Below are 21855 nucleotides of genomic sequence, written 5' to 3' on the forward strand. Positions count from 1 at the left end.
GCTTCCGTCAGAAGGTATATTTATCTAAGTTCTCCCAAGGAGGGAAGAGAAAAGTAGAGTCATTATCTTTTACATAATAAAATATATCCACAGGATATATGAAAATTCAGACAGAGTTGACTTGGGTCTGTGTTTTTAGTATCTATAAGAAAAATTTTCAAAAATTAAATAAATAATGAAATAAAAGTTATAAGGAAATCAAATAAACTAAGAGAAAAAGTTTTTCAACATCCTTAGTAATTGGAAGCACATTTCAAAGAAATCTTTTCTTAAGATAATTGTCACTGTGCAGGTATCTTAAGGATCTGTATAAAATATACGCTTCTCATTATATTTTTAGTTATGACTACAGAAGTGTTTAATTGCCATCCTAAAAATATCTGTCCTCATATTTTTCATTAATCCAGGCTTTTACTGACTATTTTATTAATACAAAATATTTCTAGGCTCATCCTAGATTTTCTACAGCTTTATTTTCATTATCTGAATTTTTTTTACTTTAAAATAATTTGTACAAGATATATTTTTAAAAATTTCTGTATTTTTATTTAAATACTCAACCACATTGTAAGCTATTGTGGGCAGGACTTAAAGCATCTACAGAGAACCTATAGAGCCTAGCACAGTCAGTACTAAGCACATAGAAATTGCTCAATAAAAATGTGATGAATAGTCTCAGTGGACCAGACTGTAATATAAATGAATGATGCCTAAGACAAGTAGGTGATATCACACTGTGAGTAATGGTGGCATTTAGTTGGCAGCTGATTCTCTATTTACATTTCTTTTTTGATATTATGCCAGTTTGGTCAGTCTTATTTAAGTAGTACAAGGAAGTCTTTTTTTAGACTTCTTGAAGAAAACATCTGTATTTTTTTTAACATGGCATGACTGCTGTTAAGAAAAAATGTACATTAATTCAATCATTGTGGAAGACAGTATAGCGATTCCTCAAGGATCTAGAACCAGAAAAACCATTTGACCCAGTAATCCTATTACTGGGTATATACCCCCAAAATAGAAATCATTCTACTATAAAGACACATGAACATGTATGTTTATTGCAGCACTATTTAAAATAGCAAAGACATGGAACCAACACAAATGCCCACCAGTGATAGACTGGATAAAGAAAATGTGGTTCATATATACCATGGAATACTATGCAGTCATAAAAGGGAATGAGATCACGTCCTTTGCAGGGACATGAATGAAACTGGAAGCCATCATCCTCAGCAAATTAACACAGGAACAGAAAACCAAACTCCACATGTTCTCACTCATAAGTTGGAGCTGAACATTGAGAACACATGGACACAGAGAAGGAAACAACACACACCAGGGCCTGTTGGGGGGTCAGGGGTGAGGAGAGGGAGCTTACAGGATGGGTCAATAGGTGCAGCAAACCACCATGGCACATGTACACCTATGTAACAAACTCGCACGTTTTGTGCATGCATCCTGTTTTTTTTTTAAGAAGAAATAAAGAAAAAATGTAAACAATGAAAAAAATAGATAAATATAAGCATGCATATTAAATAACTTCTTTTTTTATATTCATTTTTTAAAATTTTTTATTTCTATAGGTTTTGGGGGAACAGGTGTTATTTGGTTACATGAGTAAGTTCTTTAGTGGTGATATGTGAGATTTTGGTGAATCCATCACCTGAGCAGTATACACTGAAATAACTTATTTTAGCCAGCTATTTAATTTCTTACCTTGGCAGAAGAGCTGAATTTTAACTTTACACCTGCAGGTAGATGAAGGTATTGCAGAAGATATATAGCCTGTACAATAAAATGAACATAATTTGCACAGATGAGAACAGGAGAAAAATATAAATTTTATTACTTCTTTGAGCAAAGTATAGTGTTCTCTTTACAGAAATAAGTACACCAGAGCCTTAGTAAATGAATAACAGTTTTCAGTTTATTTCCAGATAAAAGTTGGTGATTGCTAATTATGGCTTTAATCAGTTTATTGATTTAACATAAAACTCAAATGCTAAATCTCTTTAGATGCATTGGAATTACATAAGAAATATTTGTGGAGCATTACTTTGAGAAAGTAGTAAAAAATCAAATTCCAAGTACATATCAAAAACCTGAAAACTTAAGTAACAAGCTCTGAAATCCTACGGTCCTGGAAGAGCAGAAGAAAATACACACTAAACCACAGAACAATGAAAAATACAGGATAAAGCAAAAGTAAAGCAGAGAGGAATGTAAATTTGTCACAAAACAGGACAAAGGATAATTTAGTAAGAGGTGCTCCATAAACACTTGCTGCTTGTTGTGGTGGTGGTAGGGAGATGCTGCTGCTTGGTGGTGCTGGTAAAGAATAAGAAATAGGTATTCAAATAAAATTAGCTAACTGTCACACTAAGTATGGAGGGAATGGGGAAAAGACAGTAATATAGTCTTAAAAAAAACCTTTTGAAAAAGGAAGAAAAATAAAGGATTGAGTTAATCTCCTTTCTATGTATCTAATCATCCCGTAAGTTACATTAGTTCTACAAGTATTGCTCAATTCTGCCCCTCCGTCTTTGCTGGCATGGTCTACATCTAGGTCTCCATTATTTCCCATCTGCATTGCTTCAGTAACAGGTGTCTTTCTGCTGGTCTTGGCCCCTCCATCCATTTTCCACACCTGCTGCCAGAGTTATGTTTTGTTAATAAAATGAAAATCTGTTTTTTTTTCTTTTTTAAACATCTTTAATATTTTCCTGTGACTTTTAGGATAAAGTTAAAACAACTAAACTTAGTCCACAGAGCTTTCTACAACCTAGTTCCTGCAAGGTTCTGATTTTTTTTTTTACATCCACCTGGATTTACAGCAATGCCTACCTGCTCTCTCATGTCTCTGTGCTTTTCATATGCTGTTCTATCTACATCGGATACTCCCTTCTCCCTTTCTCTATGTGACTAACCCTCACTCACCTTTCATATTTCAACTGAAGTTCCACTTCCTTCAAGAAACCTCTTTCCTTTAGAAAACATTTTTCTGTGTTTAATTTGTTGGTTTATTTGTCCATCTTCTTTGCTATCCAAGATGGGAACCATATTTCTCACTTCCACATCTGGTGTGTCTATCACAGTGTATGGCATAGAGCTGGTACAAACAAATTCTTGCTGGAGAAAGAAAGAACAGAAAGAAGATATGCAACAATCAACTATGAAAGTTTGAGCAAAAATAATAATTCAAGATAATTCAAGACTGAAACCATCCTTTTGTTACTTAAAACCGATAATTAGTCACATTTTCTGAATAACCGCTTGATATGGTTTGGCTGTGTCCCTACCCAAATCTCATCTTGAATTGTGGCTCCCATAATTCCCACCTGTCATGGGAGGGACCCACTGGGAAGTAATTGAATCGTGGGGTGGGTCTTTCCTGTCTGTTCTCATAATAGTGAATACATCTCACAAGAGCTGATGGTTTTATAAAGGGGAGTTCCCCTGCACATGCTGTCTTTCCTGCTGCTATGTAAGACATGACTTTGCTCCTCATTCACCTTCTGCCATGATTGTGAGGGCTCCTCAGCTATGTGGAGCTGTGAGTCAATTGACCCTCTTTCCTTTATAGATTGCCCATTTTAGCTATGTTTTTGTTGGAAGCATGGAAACAGACTGATACAGTAAATTGAGTGTTGCTGTAAAGGGCACCTGAGAATGTGGAAACAACTTTGGAACTGTGTGATAGGTAGAGGTTGAAACAGTGTGCAGGGCTCAGAAGATAGGAAAATGTGGGAAAGTTTGGAACTTCCTAGAGAATTGGAGGGCTTAGAGGACAGAAAGATGTGGGAAAGTACGGAAGTTCCTAGAGACTTGTTGAATGAATGGCTTGGAGCAAAATGCTGATAGTGATGTGGACAATGAAGTCCAGGCTGACATGGTCTCAGATGGAGATAAGGAACTTGTTGGGAACGGGAACAAAGGTGACTCTTGCTGTGCTTTAGCAAAGAGAGTGACGGCTTTTAGCCGCTGCCCTAGATATATGTGGAACTTTGAACTTGAGAGAGATGCTTTGGGATATCTGGTGGAAGAAATTTCTAGGTAGCAAAACGTTCAAGAGGAAGTGAAGCATTAAAGTTTGGAAAATTTGCAGCCTGACCATGCAATAGAAAAGAAAAACCCATTTTCTGGAGAGAAATTCAAGCCTGCATCAGGAATTTGCATAAGTAACCAGGAGCCCAATGTAAATCACCAAGACAATGGAAAAAATGTCTCCAGGGCATGTTGGACACCTTCCTGGCAGCCCCTCCATCGCAGGCCTGGAGGCTTAGGAGGGAAAAAGTGGATTCCTGGGCCCCCCTGCTGTGTGCAGCCTAGGGGCTTGGCGCCCTGCAGCTGCTCCAGCCACGGCTAGAGGGAGCCAAGGTACCATTCAGGCAGTGGCTTCGGAGGGTGCAGGCCCTGGGCCTTGGCAGCTTCCACATGGTGTTGGGCCTGCAGGTACACAGAGGCCAGGAATTGAAGTTTGGGAGCTTTGTCCTGGATTTTAGAGGATGTGCGCAGATGCCTGGATATCCAGAGATTGGCTCCAGGGTCAGGGCCCTCATGGAGAGCCTCTGCTAGGGCAGTATGGAGGGGAGATGTGAGGTTGGAACTCCCATGCAGAGTCCCCACTGAGACACTGCCTAGTACAGCCATGGGAGGAGGGCTGCCAACCTGCAGTCCCCAGAATGTGGATCTGCCAAAGGCTTGTGCAGTGTGCCTGGAAAAGCCTTAGATACTCAATGCCAGCTCATGAAATCAGTCAGTAGGGGGGATGTACCCTGCAAAGCCAGAGGGACAGAGCTGTCCCAGATTATGAGAACCCACCTTTTGCATTGGCGTGACCTGGATGTGAGACATGGAGTCAAAGGAGATCATTCTGGAGCTTTAAGATTTGACTCCCTCACTGAAATTCATACTTGCATTGGGCCTGTAGCCCCTTCATTTTGGCCAATTTCTCCCATGTGGAATAGCTGTATTTACCAAATGCCTGTACCCCCATTGTATCTAGGAAGTAACTAACTTGGTTTTGATTTTACAGGCAAGAGACTTGCCTTGTCTCAGATAAGACTTTGGACTGCAGACTTTTGAGTTAATGCTGAAATGAGTTAAGACTTTGGGGGAGTGTTGGGAAGGCATGATTGGTTTTGAAATGTGAGGGCATAGATTTGGGAGGGGTCAAGAGTGGAATGATATGATCTGGCTGTGTCCCCACCCAAATCTCATCTTGAATTGTAGCTCCCATAATTCCCACGTGTTGTGGGAGGGACCTGAGGGGAGGTAATCGAATCATGGGGGCAGGTCTTTCCTGTTCTGTTCTCATGATGGTGAATAAGTCTCATGAGATCTGATGGTTTTATAAAGGGGAGTTCCCTTGCACACACTCTCTTGCCTGCCACCATGTAAGACATGACTTTGCTCCTCATTCACCTTCCACCAGGAAGTGTGAGGCTTCCCCAGACATATGGAACTGAGTCAATTGAACCTCTTTTTTTTTTTTATAGATTGCCCAGTCTCAGGTATGTCTTTGTTGGCAGTGAGGGAACAAACTAATACACTGCCCAGTTGATGGCTTTCCTGTAACAGACAGAGCTAATTTTACATTTAGAATCAAAGCACACAGAGTCCTGTTGAGATAGCAAACAAAACTAAGGATGATTGTTGTAATGTTTTCTCACTTGGTAGAATTTAAACACAATCTTGGAAACTCCAGGAAAAATAACAAATGAAAATGTTGCTCTCAAACTTGACCCCGCATTTCTTCAAAAGTAGAATAGAGTCATCTTGGAGGAGCAGCTCAGGCTTGTAAGTTGGGTAGCTGTGGGTTTGAATCCTGACTGATATTAGGCAGTTGTATAATCTTCAAGACTCTATATCTGATGTTGCTTAGCCTCAGTTTTCTTATTTGTAAAATAGAGTAACATCTACTTACAGTGCTGCTGCAAAAATTAGAGCTAAACTGTGTCAGGTCACTGTATTTAGAATCACTACAAATCCCCAGAAGGCAAAGATGGTCCAAAGAAAGCCATTTACAGGATGCCTCAACTTTGAGTTTGTGGCTGGAATTTGGATCTAAGAGATAGGAATTATGTGTTCTCAAAAGCAGCAGATGGGCATGATAGGGCCCTAAGCAATTTTACTACAATCCTTTTGGAAATTTCTAATTGTTCTCTAAAGAGTTAACTTCAATTATCATTAGCCATCTGCTGAACCAATGGGATTTCCTCTGTAAGTGCCAGCAAGAATATTCCTGCCAAATAAAGAGAAAGTGCTTTTGAAATAAAACTTGTAGAGCATAACTCACACAGAAATACTTTCAAAGTTAAGAGGAAACAGCCTGAGGCTAGAGCCACCATTAATATTCAGAGCAAAATACGCATGTTGTATGATAAGAAATATGAAAGATAAGCAGAGAATTACCAGAGAAGGCTACATCATCTGAATCTGTTTCAGAGTGGCCTCTGGGCGACATCATGATACCAGGGCCAGCTGGGATTAAGGAAGACTATCTCCCAAGGCACCTGTTCATAAAAAGAAAAAGCAGGGTACTGTGGTCAGCCAACGGGATTAGGAAATTCAAGGTACAGAACCTAGTACTTGTGCTACTCTTAGCTCATCACATAGCTACTGCCATATTGCAAAATTCACTGGAAGCAAGTGGAAAAATGACAGATGCTAAAAAAAAGGGAATTTATAGAGATTTGGTGTAGCATTTTCCAAACTCGCCTAATCCTATTAATCAGGCAGGGATTGTTGAAATAGAAAATTCTAGGCCCTTCCCTGGAGGTTGAGTCAGAAAGTCTGGCATAGGGCCAAGGATTTTGCATTTTTTTAAATCTTCCAGGTGATTCTTCTCATCAGGCAGGTTTGACATTGATATAGTCCAGTGGTTCTTAAAGTATTGCCCCCAGATCAGCAGCATCAGCATTACCTGGGAACTTGTTAAAAATGCAAGTTATTGGGACCCCACTCCAGACCTATAAATTGGCAACTATGGGGTGGAGTGGGAAGAGAGGACAGCAATCTGTGTTTTAGAAGCCCTCTGGTGATTCTCATCCATACTAAAGTTTCAGATCTACATTTGTCAAATGTGGCCCAGAGAGCTAGAAGTGGGGAGTGTAGCCGCTGATTAGGAAATTCTCCTGGCCCAAATTCTCCTAGGACTAAGAAGGCATGAATTAAATCCAGATACTAACTGTTGCTTTTCCCTTGACTTCATTATCTCCTTTTCTATTTTTTAAGGAGCAGTTTAATTTTGTGACCCTTTTTAACTTTCCCACTGATCAAGGCCAATCCTCTTTCTGCTTGATAGCAAGGATTCTTTATTATTTTCCTCCTTGATCCTCTTGCTTCTTTGCTCCCATCTTAAAGACATTGATAGAACAACATTGGTAGTATGGTTAAGGCTCACATTTCTGTCAAATGTGTTTTAATACTGGAATGTATCCAGAGATCTGCTATAATATTTTTTAATGGCAAGTTTAACAGATCTTGTCCTCCTTACCAAGCCTCACTTTTTTTTCACCTTTTGGAAGGTCAAGGCAATGCTTAAAGATATTATCCATTTTTAAAATGGCCATCATTTTGAAGGATAGATTCTGGCATCAATGATATGCAAATATTCCCACTCAATGTACAAAAGCAGAAATAAAAACGGAGTCACTAATCAGCTAATGAGACAATTTTCTGACGCAACTGTGAAGAAAGCGTATTAGTGTTAGTTTCTTAGGGTTGCCATCATGAAATACCACATGCTGAGTGGTTTAAGCAACAGAAATTTATTACCTCACAGTTCTGGAGGCTGGAAGTCCAGGATCAAGGTGTTGGCACTGTTGGTTTCTTCCATGAGCTGTGAGGGAAAAATCCGCTCCGTCCCTTTCTTATAGCTTCTGCCAGCAAGCTTTGGAGTTTCTTGGTTTGTAGATGCATACCCATCTATGTCTTAAGGTTCACATAGTGTTCTCCCTGAATGTGTGTGTTCCCACTTTTTAAAGAACACCAGTCATATTGATTTAGGGGCCTATCCTACCTCATCTTAACTAATTCTATCTACAATGACCTTATTTTCAAATAAGGTCGCATTAGGTACCAGGAATTAGGACTTCAATATATGAATTTGAAAGGGGGTGACAAAATCAATTTATAACAAGAAGGGTTCGTAGAGGGAGGAAACCAAATCTAAACTCCAAAATCATAAAGACCTGACATGATGTTGTCTGTGGGACTTAAAGTGTTTAAAAAATTGAATAAAAATCTCAATGACACGTCAGCCCTGGCTACAATTAAGAAATCTATAAAACATAGATGAAAAAAATTGAAGAGGGGCTGGGCATGGTGGCTCACGCCTGTAATCTCAGCACTTTGGGAAGCTGAGGCAGGCGGATCATTCGAGGTCAGGAGTTCAAAATCAGCCTCGCCAATATGGTGAAACCCCATCTCTACTAAAAGTACAAAAATTAGTCAAGCATGGCGGTGGGTGCCTGTAATCCCAGCTACTCGGGAAGCTGAGCAGGAGAATCATGGAATCATTTGAGCAGGGAGGTGGAGGTTGCAGTGAGCTGAGATCTTGCCATGGCACTCCAGCAGCCTGGGCAACAGAGTGAGACTCCATCTCAAAAAAAGAAAAAAAAATTGAAGAGGACACAAATAAATTGAAAGATATTCTATGTTCATGGATTGGAGAAAACAATCATTAAAATTTCCATATTACCCCAATCTACAGATTCAATGCAATTCTTATCAAAATACTGGTGACATTCCTCACAGAAATAGAAAAAACAATTTTAAAATTTATATGGAACCACAGAAGACCCAGATAGCCACAGCAATTCTGAGCAAAAAAGACAAAGCTAGATGCATCACACTATCTGACTTCAAAATATACTACAAAGCTCTAGTAACCAACACAGAATAATACTGGCATAAAAATAGACACATAGATCAATGGAACAGAGAACCAAGAAATAAATTCATGCATTTACAGCCAACTGATTTTTGACAAAGATGCCAAGAAAACACATTGGGGAAAGGACAATCTCTTCAATAAATGGTGCTGAAAAAAATGGATAGCCACATGCAGAGGCATGAAACTAGACCCCCATCTCTCACAATACACAAAAATCAACTCTAAATGGATTAAAGACTTAAACATAAGATCCAAACTATGAAACTACTACAGCAAAAGATAGAGGAAATGCTTCATGAACTGGAACTGGGAAAAGGTTTTTTGAATAAAACTTCAAAAGCCCTGGCAACAAAAGCTAAAATAGACAAATGAGATTACATAAAACTAAAAAGCTTCTGTACAGCAAAGGAAATAATCAATGAAGTGAAAAGAAAATCTACAGAATGAGAGAAATATTTGCAAACTATGCATCTGATAATAAGTTAATACCCTGATTATATAAAAAACTCAAACAACTCAACGGCCAAAACCCAAAAAATCAGATAAAAAATGGCAAAAGAACTGAATAGACATTTTTTCACAGGAGTACATACAAATAACCAACAGATAGATTAAAAAATGCAAAACTTCACTAATCACCTGAGGAATGCTCATCAAAACCACAATGATATCACCTCACCGCAGTTAAAATAGCTTTTTTCAAAAAGACAAACATGCTGGCAAAAGAAAGGGAACTCTTACACACGATTGGTGGAAATATAAGGTAATACAGCCATTATGGAAAACAGTATAAAGTTTCCTTTAAAAACTAGAAATAGACTACCATTTGATCTAGCAAGCTCATTACTGGGCATATATCAAAGAAAATGAAATCAGTATGGTGATGATACATCTGCACACCCATGTTTATTATAGTGCTATTCACAGTAGTCAAGATACAGAATGAACCTAGATGACCATCTACAGATGAATGGAGTAAAAAGTAGCTGGGATTACAGGCATGGGCCACCACACCTGGCTAATTTTTGTATTTTTTAGTCAAGATGGGGTTTCACCATGTTGGCCAGGCTGTTCTCGAACCCCTGGCCTCAAGTGATCTGCCCACTTCTGCTTCCCAAAGTGCCAGGATTACAGCTGTGAGCCACCGCACCCGGCCTATATTTATTTATAAAAGTTTCATCTTGAGTTTGGGTCAACTGCCTGTGCTGGTCTCTTGACTCCATAGTCCAGTTGTTGGCACCAATTCATCTTGGTGCTTTGGAAGCCTCTAAAGGCAGTTCATGATCATTCAGAACATTGTTCAGTATTGTTTCTAATGCATGTATTGTTAGTCTTATCCTGACCTTTACATTGTGTCAGTAAAATTCCATTGATTGTACTTTTTCATCACTGTATTTGTGTACCCATGCCCCACTTTTTAAATAAAAAAATAGTGTTTGAAAGACATGTACTTGTGTTCTAAGAAGTGATGCAACTATTTTTGGAAAAAAAATGAAACTTTAAGCATATTTCTAAAGTTCTTTTTGTATCAACACTTCTTGCTGTGTTTTCCCAGTTACGGTGGTATTTGACAAACACCCGGCTGATACTAATCTGGTACACAGCTAAACAAATCATTTTCCTAAAATGGTTCCCCCAAAAGGCTAATTATAAATATAAATGCCTGTAATTACTTAGAGTATATACAAATCATTATAGGAAATATAGAGGGAACTGCATTCGTATGATCCACTTAACATTCACAATATCCTGTAATGAACTCACATTTCAACTTCACTCAGACTTCAAAATTGTACAAAAAATTAACTCTTTCTCATGCTGGAGATAGCTGCCCAAACTTGTAATTGCTCTCCTTTACAGTGAAGTTGGAAATAGCTACTTGAGATGCCATAGACAGCCAAAGTCCAGTTAAGATCAATCCTAGACTGGGTGTTGAAAAATTTCTTTAGGTCTTTCAGGTTTACATTAGGAATCTGGTCGGTTGTCTAAAAAATAAATGTATAATTGTGCATAGTGATGGGATTAGTGGCCCTAGAATATATTTCTGTAACAATTCCACCCTTGAATGAATGATAAAATCAAATAGGGCCAAATATATTTCAAGCAAGAAGTTCTTCTTTGAGAACTAATGACCAATTTCTAGTGATATTATCAGAAGTGTTATAAAAGTTTTTTTATTTCCTGTATTTCTACTGGGGAAAGAGGACAAGGGCAGGATGGATAACTCCAAGTGCTTCCAGTCTCTAGTAACAGAACAATGTTAGATCATGCAGAGAAGGAACATGTCTCCATCTGATTTTAGTATTGTTTTTCTTAGGATTTTTCCCCTCTCTCCCTTCCTCCTTGTCTTCCTTCCCTTCTTCCTTTCCTCCATCTTTCTTCTCTGTCTCCCACTTTCTCTCTTTGAATACTTACTAAGTGAATAAAATCCACTTGACTGTGCATTACTTGGGAATAAGAATCCTGTTATTTCTAAAATGATGAGAATCTATCTGATGCAAAGAGAAAAGGGAAGTAAACTTTTTTAAAGCTTATAATCTATAAGTGCTTTATATCCACCATGTCATGTAACAGTCACCACCTTTCTATGAGATTGTTATTATAAACTTTCATTTCAGAGATAAGAAGCTTGAGGCTCATCTCTAATTTATGGCTTAATTAACTTACTTCCTCAAGGCCTATAGATTTATGTGGTGTTATTAGAATTCAAACTCAAGTTTGTCTGGCTACAAATTATGTATTTCCACTGTAAGTTTCAAACTATTTTCAATGTTTACAACTGACTGCAAATAGATTGATCTTAGAAATTATGTTAGCCATAAGAAAATAATTATAGTTTCTTAAAGAAATAATGAGACTAAAATCTTAGCTTCCTTCCCTATTCTCTTCTCTCTTTTTTCATATAGGCAGTGATTAAAATTCTCTGAAACTGTGGGTATTATTTTAGCCAGAAAACATGACAATATAGAATACCTTACTTTAATTTCATTTTCAATAGTATATTTGTAGTTCCTTTTTTTTAACTGTCATGTGTTTTTTCTTCCTTTTAGTTGTTGAATGTAGAAAACAGAATTTCAAACTCCCAACTATGTAACAACAAAAAAGAAATATTTGTATTACATGATAGCAAAATGCCGTCAAGAGACACTATTGAACTTGCTTCCTCACACAGAGAAAACTGTAATAGTGAAAGGGGAAAAAAGGATATTAGACTTGAAATCAGAGGTACTGGTTTTGGAATATAGACTCTTCCACATATCATATACGTGAATTTGGGTAAATGATTTAAAAGCTTTAAGCTTCTGTTCCATCATCTATGACAAAGATCTTAATGCCCATTTGCAGGATTGCTGTGAGGATTAATATGAGGAGACTATGTTAAGACTGTCTGAACATTTTTAAGAGTAATGTCGACATACAGCACTAGTACTGCCAGTCCCCAATCCTGACCCCACAGAAGATCCTGCCAAACTATAATGGTAGTCTTTCCAGCAGATCTGGACAACTTCACAAAATGAAGCCTCATAAAAGTCTTTTATAAAGACTGCTCCAATAGACCTGCCTAGGTTAGTGGACCTAACAAGTGGACATAATTAAGCTAGACGGATACTCTTGGCCAGCCTGGGTTCAGGTGAGAGATATCCACTGCCTTTTTCCACCTAAGGCCTAAAATACTAAGTTGGAGCTTTAGCCCTTTAACTTAATTCCTGTTAAAATGCAGCTATCTTAGTGAGTGATTTCTATATACTTTCCTTGGAGCAGCGTGTGACAGAGGAGTGGGAATGGGACAGGGAAAGCATGAGTTGAACACAGGAGAGACAGAAAGGCATGCCTATGACTAGGAGATGCTTGGTAGGCAGAACCGAGGGCATGAATGACAGTGTTCCCCATTTCTATAGTCTCTTCAGATTCAGCCATGCCTGTGTGGTTTATCTTTTGCTACACTTTTAGTCTATTTACCATTACCCCTCACAGAAATAGCTACTTTCATTGAACATCATCTGTGGTTTAGCATCCTGCTAGGAACTTCGCATATTAAATTATAGCAAACTTATACTGTTATTACTCTTTTTCAGATGAGAAAAAGAAGACTCAGAAAGCAAGTAAGTTGCAAAGATAGTATTAAAACTAGTTGCATTTGAATCCAAACCTCTTCACTTTCTGCCAACTGTACTGTTTGTCATATTTCCTTAAATTGAAAGTTCGTATTTTCCTTCCTATCAAGAATGTGAAAGAACCTATCCCAGTCACAAAGATTAGGATATATAGTAGCAGCAGCAGCAACAACAACAAATCCCCAAGTCTTAGCATTTAAAAATGACAAAAGGTCTTTGCCCCCATATAACATGTCTGTTGCGGATCAGCTGTGGGGACTTGGCAGCACATTGCCCTCATCAGAACTCAGGCTATTGGAGGCTTCAAGTGTCACTAGACTCCACAGCACACAGAAGGAAAGAATTGTATGGCAGCTCTTAACTACTGCCGGAGTGAGTATTATGTGATGCCAACCTAAAGAATTATGGTTGTTCCTCGGTATCCACAGGGGATTAGTTACATGACCATCTCCCCCATACCAAAATCCCAGGATGCTCAAATCCCTTATATAAATTAGAGTAGTATTTGCATATAACCTATGCACATCCTCCTGCACATTTTAAATAATCTCTGGATTATTTATAATACCTAATACAATGTAAATGTTGTATAAATAGTGATTATACTGTATCACCTTTTTATTTGTATTATTTTTATTGTCATATTGTTATTTTTTATTATTTTCTTTTCTCAATATTTTGATCTGTGGTTAGTTAATCTGCAGTTTGCAGAACCCCCAGATACAGAGGGCAACTGCACATTGTGGGCACGTACAAACCTATCGTGTGCTGAACAGAGAAGAAGTGGAGGTACTGGTGAGCAGCATTAATGTATACACCAGAATCTCAACAGTAAAGACAGAATAACAATGAAGAAAATAACTACAGGAGTGCTGTGTTTTAAAAAAGCAAGCTCCTCCAGCTGAGTTTGTGACTCTTTAATCCCTGCTTGGGCACTTTCCATGTGTTGATTGACTTGGAAATGTGGGAGATTACCAGCAAGCCAGGTCATTTGGGCAAACATGGGCATATTTTTAGCAAAGCTGAACAAACTGGTTGGTCACTCGAACTACCCAATTTAGATTTATGGTAAGAATAGCACATGGTTCAGAATTGCCAAGACTGCTGCTTTAGTCAACAGAAATTTTTTCATATGCATGCTGGTAATGCAATGCGTCTCTGGAAGAAATGCAAGAGTATTTTAACATTTGGTCCAGAAGAAATACGTAAAGGGTGTTTGTAGAATTTGGTGCCCTCCTCAGTGACATAAGGTTATGGGTTTGTGAATGGAAAATCTGTAATTTGTTCAGGTTATTAAAACACATTCTAATTCAACATCATCAGACTGGCAAAAAACTTCCACTTTTAGGACTCTCTAAAACCTACATTAACCTTGAATTAACAAAGCTAGGAAGTGTGATGTAGTAGGAGGGGCTTTAAGGAAGGCAGGGTTCATAACCCCATCATGAAGTTGCTTACTACAAGAACTTTAATTAATTCTGAATCTTTCAGTCCATTTCTCATCTGTTATGTGAGAATATTAATAAGTAAATGTGGCAAGTACGGTTGACTCTACCTTCAAATATATCTTGTACTATTCACTTCTCTCCATCTCTAAAACTCCTAATTCAGGCAAAACTAATTTCTCAGCTAGACCACCACACATGCTCCTAATACTTCTCCTCTTGCCCCCACCAGCCCACTCATTACTCAGCAGACATAAAGATCTTTCCTGCCCCAGGTTCTTTGCACATGCTATCCCACTCTTTTCCCTACCTCCTGCATGCTACAGCTCTGTTTCTTCCTTTGGTTAACAGCTTAAGTACTTTCTGGAAGCATTTTTTTCTTGATATTCCTATCTACAGTAGATTTCTCTATTATTTACTATCTCAGCTCATTTGTTTCCTTCATGGTGCCTGTCCTATTTAGTAATTTGTTTCTGTTTGTCTGTCTACCTTTTTGTTTTCTATATTAGAATATGTGTTTCCCAAGGGCAGAGACAGGCTTTGTCTTGTCTGTCCTTGAATCTACCAAGGGCAGTGCCTGGCACATTGGAGGTGCTAAGGAAATATTTGTGTAATGAGTGAAGGAATTGCTGTGAGGAATATGTGAGTTAATTAAGTGCATCTTTAGGTACCTGGGTAGTGCTCAATTAATATTGTTATTCTTTTCCTTTTCTTTACCAGTGCTGCCCAATCAATCTCCTTCTTCTACTCCATATATTTCCCTGCTGAAGGTATACTAGCATGTTTCCCCATCATATGCAAATATCCTAGAAATCCAAACTAAAAGGCAAAGATATTGAAGTACAGGGAACAGAAGAAATTGCTCTTGACTTTGATACATTGCTCTTTTAATACATCTGTGTTTTTGTGAATTATGCACTGAAACTCTTACATGACCTTTCCAACACCAAATTTAGAGGTTTGTAATCAGCAAACAAGTGTTTGTTTCTTATGATTTCTTTCTATAGGTTATACAGTATCTCTAAGTTTTCTTGAACAATGGTGTTAAAAATAATTTTAATACTTTATTGTTATTTTCTTTTTTATTCAAAAATGGGTGGAAAATGAAGATGTAAAAATGCAGAAACTAGTTATAAAGAGTTAGGTAAGGAACAGTAGAGTTAAGACAAAGGTAAAAGTAATTAAGCATGCAATCGATGGTTAACATTTAGTTTCTATTGGACACATTAAAATTAAACTGATTAATAGTGTCTTCATTTACAAAGGAAGCAAGTAAGTTTAAAGAATAGCATGAAATGGGCCTGGCACAGTGGCTTACGCCTGTAATTCCAGCACTTTGGAGGCTGAGGCAGGCAGATTACTTGAGGTCAGGGGTTTTAGACCAGCCTGGTCAACATGGTGAAACCCCATCTCTACAAAACAACAACAACAAAAATGAAAATTAGCCAGGCGTGGTGGTGGGCTCCTGTAGTCCGAGCTACTCAGGAGGCTGAGGTGAGAGAATCGCTTGAACCTGGGAGGTGGAGGTTGCAGTGAGCCAAGATCGTCCTGGGCAACAGAGCAAGACTTCGTATAAAAAAAAAAGAAGAAGAAGAATAGCATGAAATGCTAGAATTTATTGGGTATTATATCTAAAAGGAGAGGCATATTTATGAAATTTAAATCAGTTTTAGCTCTCTGTAGAACAGAATCTCCACTCTAAAATATATTATCTCTTGCATATTTGACTTTCTTATATGTTTTTAGTCTGATTTTGTTTGAAAGTAGTGGATTGCCAATACAGCTTGCTCCTTTTTCCCCTGAAAGGTGAGCAAACCCACCCTGTCATTTACTTATGAGGAACTTGTGACCCAGTGAGGTGAAGGAATTAGTCCTACTGGAATGCCTCCATTCTTTGTAATCAGTTGCCTGAATTATTTTAGAGTCTGTTTATTTTAAAAGAATCTTTCATAGTTCTGGCAAAAATTTATTTATAAATGGCTTTGAGTTTGGGGTAGAAAATATTAACTATTAGACAGCTGATTGTTCTAGATGCGCAAGAAGTAAGGCACTCAGGATGTCCTTAACTTTGTTTTCCTCTTGGTTGGTTAATCCCTCCAAATGCAATAAGTTGTTTACTTCAATCTGTTTCTTGTTTAAGACCACTGAAAGTTAATCCATGGAGATCACACTCTGTACCTTCTGAAATAACTCTAACAAATCAAGTTAAAATTTTCCTGACCCTTCTTTGTGTCTTCCTTCACTCCTTAACTCCTGCCAGTATGTGCTGGGAATTTGCCTCTGGACTTTGACACATTTACTCTTTAGATTTGTTATGTCCCACATTAACTGAACTTTGCTATATTCTTAATGTTGATCTGGATTTGCAGAGGTGGTTTTGGAGTTCTGCCCATATTCCCAGCGTCTAATCCCCAGCAAGCCTATCTCTGTTTTCCTCCACTATCCACTGCCTTACATTAAATTACCATTATGCTAGCTACATTTCAAGTTCTTGGTAGCCACATATAACTACTGGTAATCATATTGGACAGGATAGAAAGTTGTATTGAACAGTGCGACCCTAGAGTATCTAGACCTTCACCTACCTGTGCCAGTGTCAGTATCTCTCTCTATAGATGAAATATCTGAGCAACACAAACTAGAATGCCTCGAGTGTCCATAAAATCATTTGGCAAGTTATGTCTCAGTAAAAACGTCCTTGATGTTTTTTTCTTTGTAGTTAATGATGCATTTCATTGCTTTCCAAACTCTTTCACAAGGCTTACAAAATCCATCATGACCTTTACCATTTGTCTAACTTCATTATTTCTCTTTCCCTTGAACTGTACTCTTTTGAACTATTTTACATTTCTTGACTCCAAGTCTAAACTTGCTACTCCTTCTGTCTAGAATATTCTTCCTTTCCTGTTCAGTGTCTCAAGTATTCTCTGGTGCTATGGGACACTTTAAGAGGAGGAGCTTAATCCCTTTGGACAACTTAGAGATGTGGAATTAATTTAATGTTGCTTGATGATTTCTATCATTCAACCTCAGAAAGCAATTTAGGGCACAGGCAATGTGAAACTGCATTTTTTACACAGAAAATTATGAAATACTAAACTTCTTAAGGGAGGAGACCTTAACCTCAGAAACTTAGATTGTTCCTATTGTTTTATAAGAAACAAATCTTTTGTATATTTATCCGTAGATGTGTTTTTGTATGTAACTCCCTTCCGCTGTGTAAACTTTTCCCAACACTCCTTTACCCCACGCCTGAAGAGACAATGGAGGAGAGAATGGAGAAGCTCTGTGAATAAAATGCAAACGGTATTTGAATCCAGTCCAATATTTAACTCAAAGAAAATATTTTAATACTAGCCAGAACTTTTGAGAAGCTTGCTCTAATTCATCCTTTCTTTTTCTTTATGACATCTATCTAGAGGGAACATCTGTGGAAGAGACTCATCCACAGAGAGAGTAGGGTTGGCAGAAGCAGTGCAGCTCACAGATAGGCTGTGGTCCTTCCTGTAAGACAGCACCTGAGCTCTATCTAGTCAGAAACATTTAGAGAGAACAGGCTGAGTTGCAGCAAAGAATGACAAAGAGTTGGAATATCCCCATTAAAGATACTTCCTAGTATTATTATGTTTTTGTTTGTTTGTTTTGTTTTTTTTGAAATGGAGTTTGACTCTTGTTGTCCAGGCTGGAGTGCAACAGCATAATCTCAGCTCACCACAACCTCTGCCTCCTGGGTTCCAGCAGTTCTCCTGCCTCAGCCTCCCGAGTAGCTGGGATTACAGGCATGTGCCACCACACTCGGCTAATTTTGCAATTTTAGTAGAGACAGGGTTTCTCCATGTTGGTCAGGCTGGTCTTGAACTCCCAACCTCAGGTGATCCACCCACCTCGGCCTCCCAAAGTGCTGGAATTACAGGCGTGAGTCACCGTGCCCGGCCATATTATTATATCTTAAGCTAATATTTGAATGGATGTCAAACATGGGCTGGCACTTCACCTGTATAGTTTTTCACTGACATTCCCTGTTCTTCCTTTATCCCAGAGACCAGGGTAGAGATCTCTTCAGGAAATCTGTTTCCTTAATGACAATAAGCTACAAGGAGCCTTTTCTGATACTTTTACTCAAGACTGGAGAATTGAACCTGATGCATATGCTTCAGACTAATAAGAAAATGAAAAGAAAATTTGTGATGTTTTGTAATATACCTACAGTTGCAATATCATCCTGAAAATGCAGTCACTATGATGAAGATTTCCCGAATTCCATTCAATAGATCCCAATTTGACCAAGATCAGAATATTCAATTAAACTTTCAGTCACTTAAAGCAAGAACTCATAATCTTCATCAAGCCAAGAATGTACACCCATTTGAGAAACTATTCACAATTCAGATGAAATGACTCTGGTCATTTTTCTTTTCAGTTATTGCAAAATCTGCTTCAGTGAAACATGCCCATCTGTTTCTGTATAATTAAAAAAATATCTTGTACAAGTAATGAAGTACATGAAATCAAACACACTTGCTAAACTAATGGCATATGGAGTTATTATGCACGTGAGACTGAAGTCTCAGTGATTAGATTATGCCTCTCCACTTCCATTATGACTGCAAATTGGTATTCAGCCATTTTCAAATTAGTGACTGTATTAGTTAGTTTGCAGCCTGCTGTAAAGATCTGCCGGAGACTGGGTAAATTATAAAGGAAAGAGGTTTAATTGACTCACAGTTCCGCAGAGCGGGGGAAGCCTCAGGAAACTTACTATTATGGTGGAAGGGGAAGCAAACACATCCTTATTCACATGGTGGCAGGAAGGAGAATTGCAGAGCGAAGCGGGTGGGAAAAAGTCCCTTATAAAACCATCAGATCTCATGAGACCTCACTCACTATCACAAGACCAGCATGGAGGTAACTACCCCCATGATTCAATTACCTCCCACTGGGTCCCTACCATGTATAATTCAAGTGGAGATTTGGGTGGGGATACAGCCAAAGCATATCAGTGGCAACATATAAATCTCAAAGGCTCATGTCTACTTTTGCAGAGTGTTGGTTTTATATGATAGCAGTTACTGTCCCTATGCAGTGAAGTGTGATACAGGCTTTTTCTAAGGCATTACAGGAAACCTCTACCATTTCATCACACTCACTATGCTAAAAGCCATGATGAAATCCATGACTGTGCTCTCTAGCACTTAATTATGTTTTGATTACTACAAATAATTTATTTTCTTACATTTTGTTTCTTAGGATTCCCAGCCACAAACACCCATACATCCTATCAAAACAAAACAAACCATAGCACATATATGTAAACACTTTTAGAACATGTACACATAGATAAACAAGTGTATAGAACGTAACAAAGTTTCTAAACCATATCACATTGTTTATTTTAGTTGCCAGTACTCAACAATGATTCAAGAAATTCAGACCCCAACAGCATTAATGTCTCAGCAATGTAACCTGAAACTCAGCAACCCAAATCTACAGTAGTGGGAAAGCCTGGGTTTGTGCATTGTCCGATGTGAAGGTTAATTTGAATTATTTTTCCAGACATATGGAGCTCTCCTTTACTTTCAGAAAAAGAAAGAAAGAAAAAGTTGTTGCACACCTACTGTATTAGTCCATTTTTACACTGCTGAAAAAGACATACCCAACCAAGACTGAGAAGAAAAAGAGGTTTAATTGGACTTACAGTTCCGCATCGCTGAGGAGATGTCAGAATTATGGTGGGAGCTGAAAGGCACTTCTTACATCGTGGTAGCAAGAGAAGATGAGGAGGAAGCAAAAGCAGAAACCCCTGATAAAGCCATCATATCTTGTGAGGCTTATTGACTATCATGAGGCTAGCACGGGAAAGACCAGCCCCCATGATTCAATCACCTCCCACTGGGTCCCTCCCACAACATGTGGGAATTCTGGGAGATACAATTCAAGTTGAAATTTGGGTGGGGACACAGCCAAACTGTATCACCTACTTTAGCTTAAGCATGGTGTTAGTTAGATATATCCACAGAAGTTACCATGTTTAATTTTAACAATGACCCTGAGAGTAAGAATTTTTGTCCCTATTTTTACTGATGAGGAAAACTAAGGCATAGAGCAGATCATTGACTTCCCCAAGAGCACAGTGCTGAGGCTGAGATACAAACCTAGTCCTGGAACTCTTGAATTTATTCCTTTTCTAATGTACCATGCTATCCCAGGTCACTGAAAACCTACTTACATAGTTACTGCACCTGGATTATATAAGCCTGCTCAAGGACATACAGGGGCAAATCAACCAGTGAAAATAAAGTATAGCAGAACAGGGAACATAAGACCTGTGAGCATGCATATCTGATCCCTGGAATGCAAATGGTCAGGACCCCAGCCAAATGAACTGAAGGTTAGTTCTGGGCCACAGTCCAATTGGAAATAAAAGTGTCAAATAGAAAACCTATAGCAGAAGTCCTGGTAGGCAAACTGTGCCAGTTGAGTGGACTATTGGAGATCATTTTGGTGTGGTGGGTCCATGAACACCCAGCACCCACCAGATACACCAGCTTTACAGCAATGGACTAACTAATTCCAGACTCTGCAGACTGGCTTACTATATGCCTGCCTGTTAAATTGTGTAAGATGTTTTATGCAGATTATCTCAATGAAACCTCACCACAGCAGGAGGAAGCAAGATTGTTTTATTACTTGCCATAGTTTAACATGGCAGGTTAAGTAGTGGTAAAGAGCATGCACTGTGGAACCAAGTTTCCTGGGTCTGTCTTCTGGTTCTTACCGATTCTGTTATCATCTATTTGGGGAAATTTTCTTAACTCTGTCTGTGACCCACTTCATTTGTAAACTGGGAGTGAGATAGTGCTCAAGTTTTCAGCTTTCCAAGAGTATAAAGAGCTTCAAATGGGGCCTGGCTCAGGAAATTGCTAGGCAAGTGTATGATAAATAAAGGAGAAAACAAAGTAACTTGTGTAAATTCATAAAAGTGATATGTGGTGGGGCTGGGACTTAAATCCAGAGATATCTGACTCTGCAAGTGAGGGACCTCAGGGACTTCACCTCTGAGGGGACTAGGGAAAGCAGATATCAACACAATCCCAAGAGTCCTCTTATTTTCTCTCTCATCCTATATTGGCTACCATTTCGATGGAAGTCATGAAATTACTAAAAGGAATTTCAGAATCTCCTTTGCATAAGGCCCTTTCCAATGTTAGCTGTGCACTTAAAATATTTAACTTTGCAATACTGAATCAACCTCCATCTTACTTCAAGACTATTTTGCATTCTCTGGGTTCTGAGGAAATCACAAAAATCGGCCCTAGGCAAAAATTTTAGGTTAGAGTATGAAGAACCCTGTTGAGTTTATGCACATCAGTAATGCCTTCTCCAAAATAAGAAA

The 21855-nt window shown here is 38.4% G+C and overlaps 1 protein-coding gene across 2 annotated transcripts in view; it reads left to right on the forward strand.

The window, feature by feature from the left end:
• The window catches only part of PTGER3 (prostaglandin E receptor 3), a 196843-nt gene that overhangs the window by 85105 nt on the left and 89883 nt on the right, over positions 1–21855 (forward strand). Inside the window, exons 3-4 of one of the 2 annotated variants that reach the window (XM_002810703.2) lie at positions 12979–13005; positions 13711–14336. In XM_002810703.2, coding sequence (XP_002810749.1) covers positions 12979–13005; positions 13711–13863 — 180 coding nt within the window. In that variant the 3' untranslated portion in view covers positions 13864–14336. Of the gene's footprint in view, positions 1–12978; positions 13006–13710; positions 14337–21855 lie in introns of those variants that run through there. The other variant, XM_009249016.3, reaches the window with a different exon arrangement.

Source organism: Pongo abelii, chromosome 1 (genome assembly GCF_028885655.2).
Source record: "Pongo abelii isolate AG06213 chromosome 1, NHGRI_mPonAbe1-v2.0_pri, whole genome shotgun sequence".
Lineage (NCBI taxonomy): Eukaryota > Metazoa > Chordata > Mammalia > Primates > Hominidae > Pongo > Pongo abelii.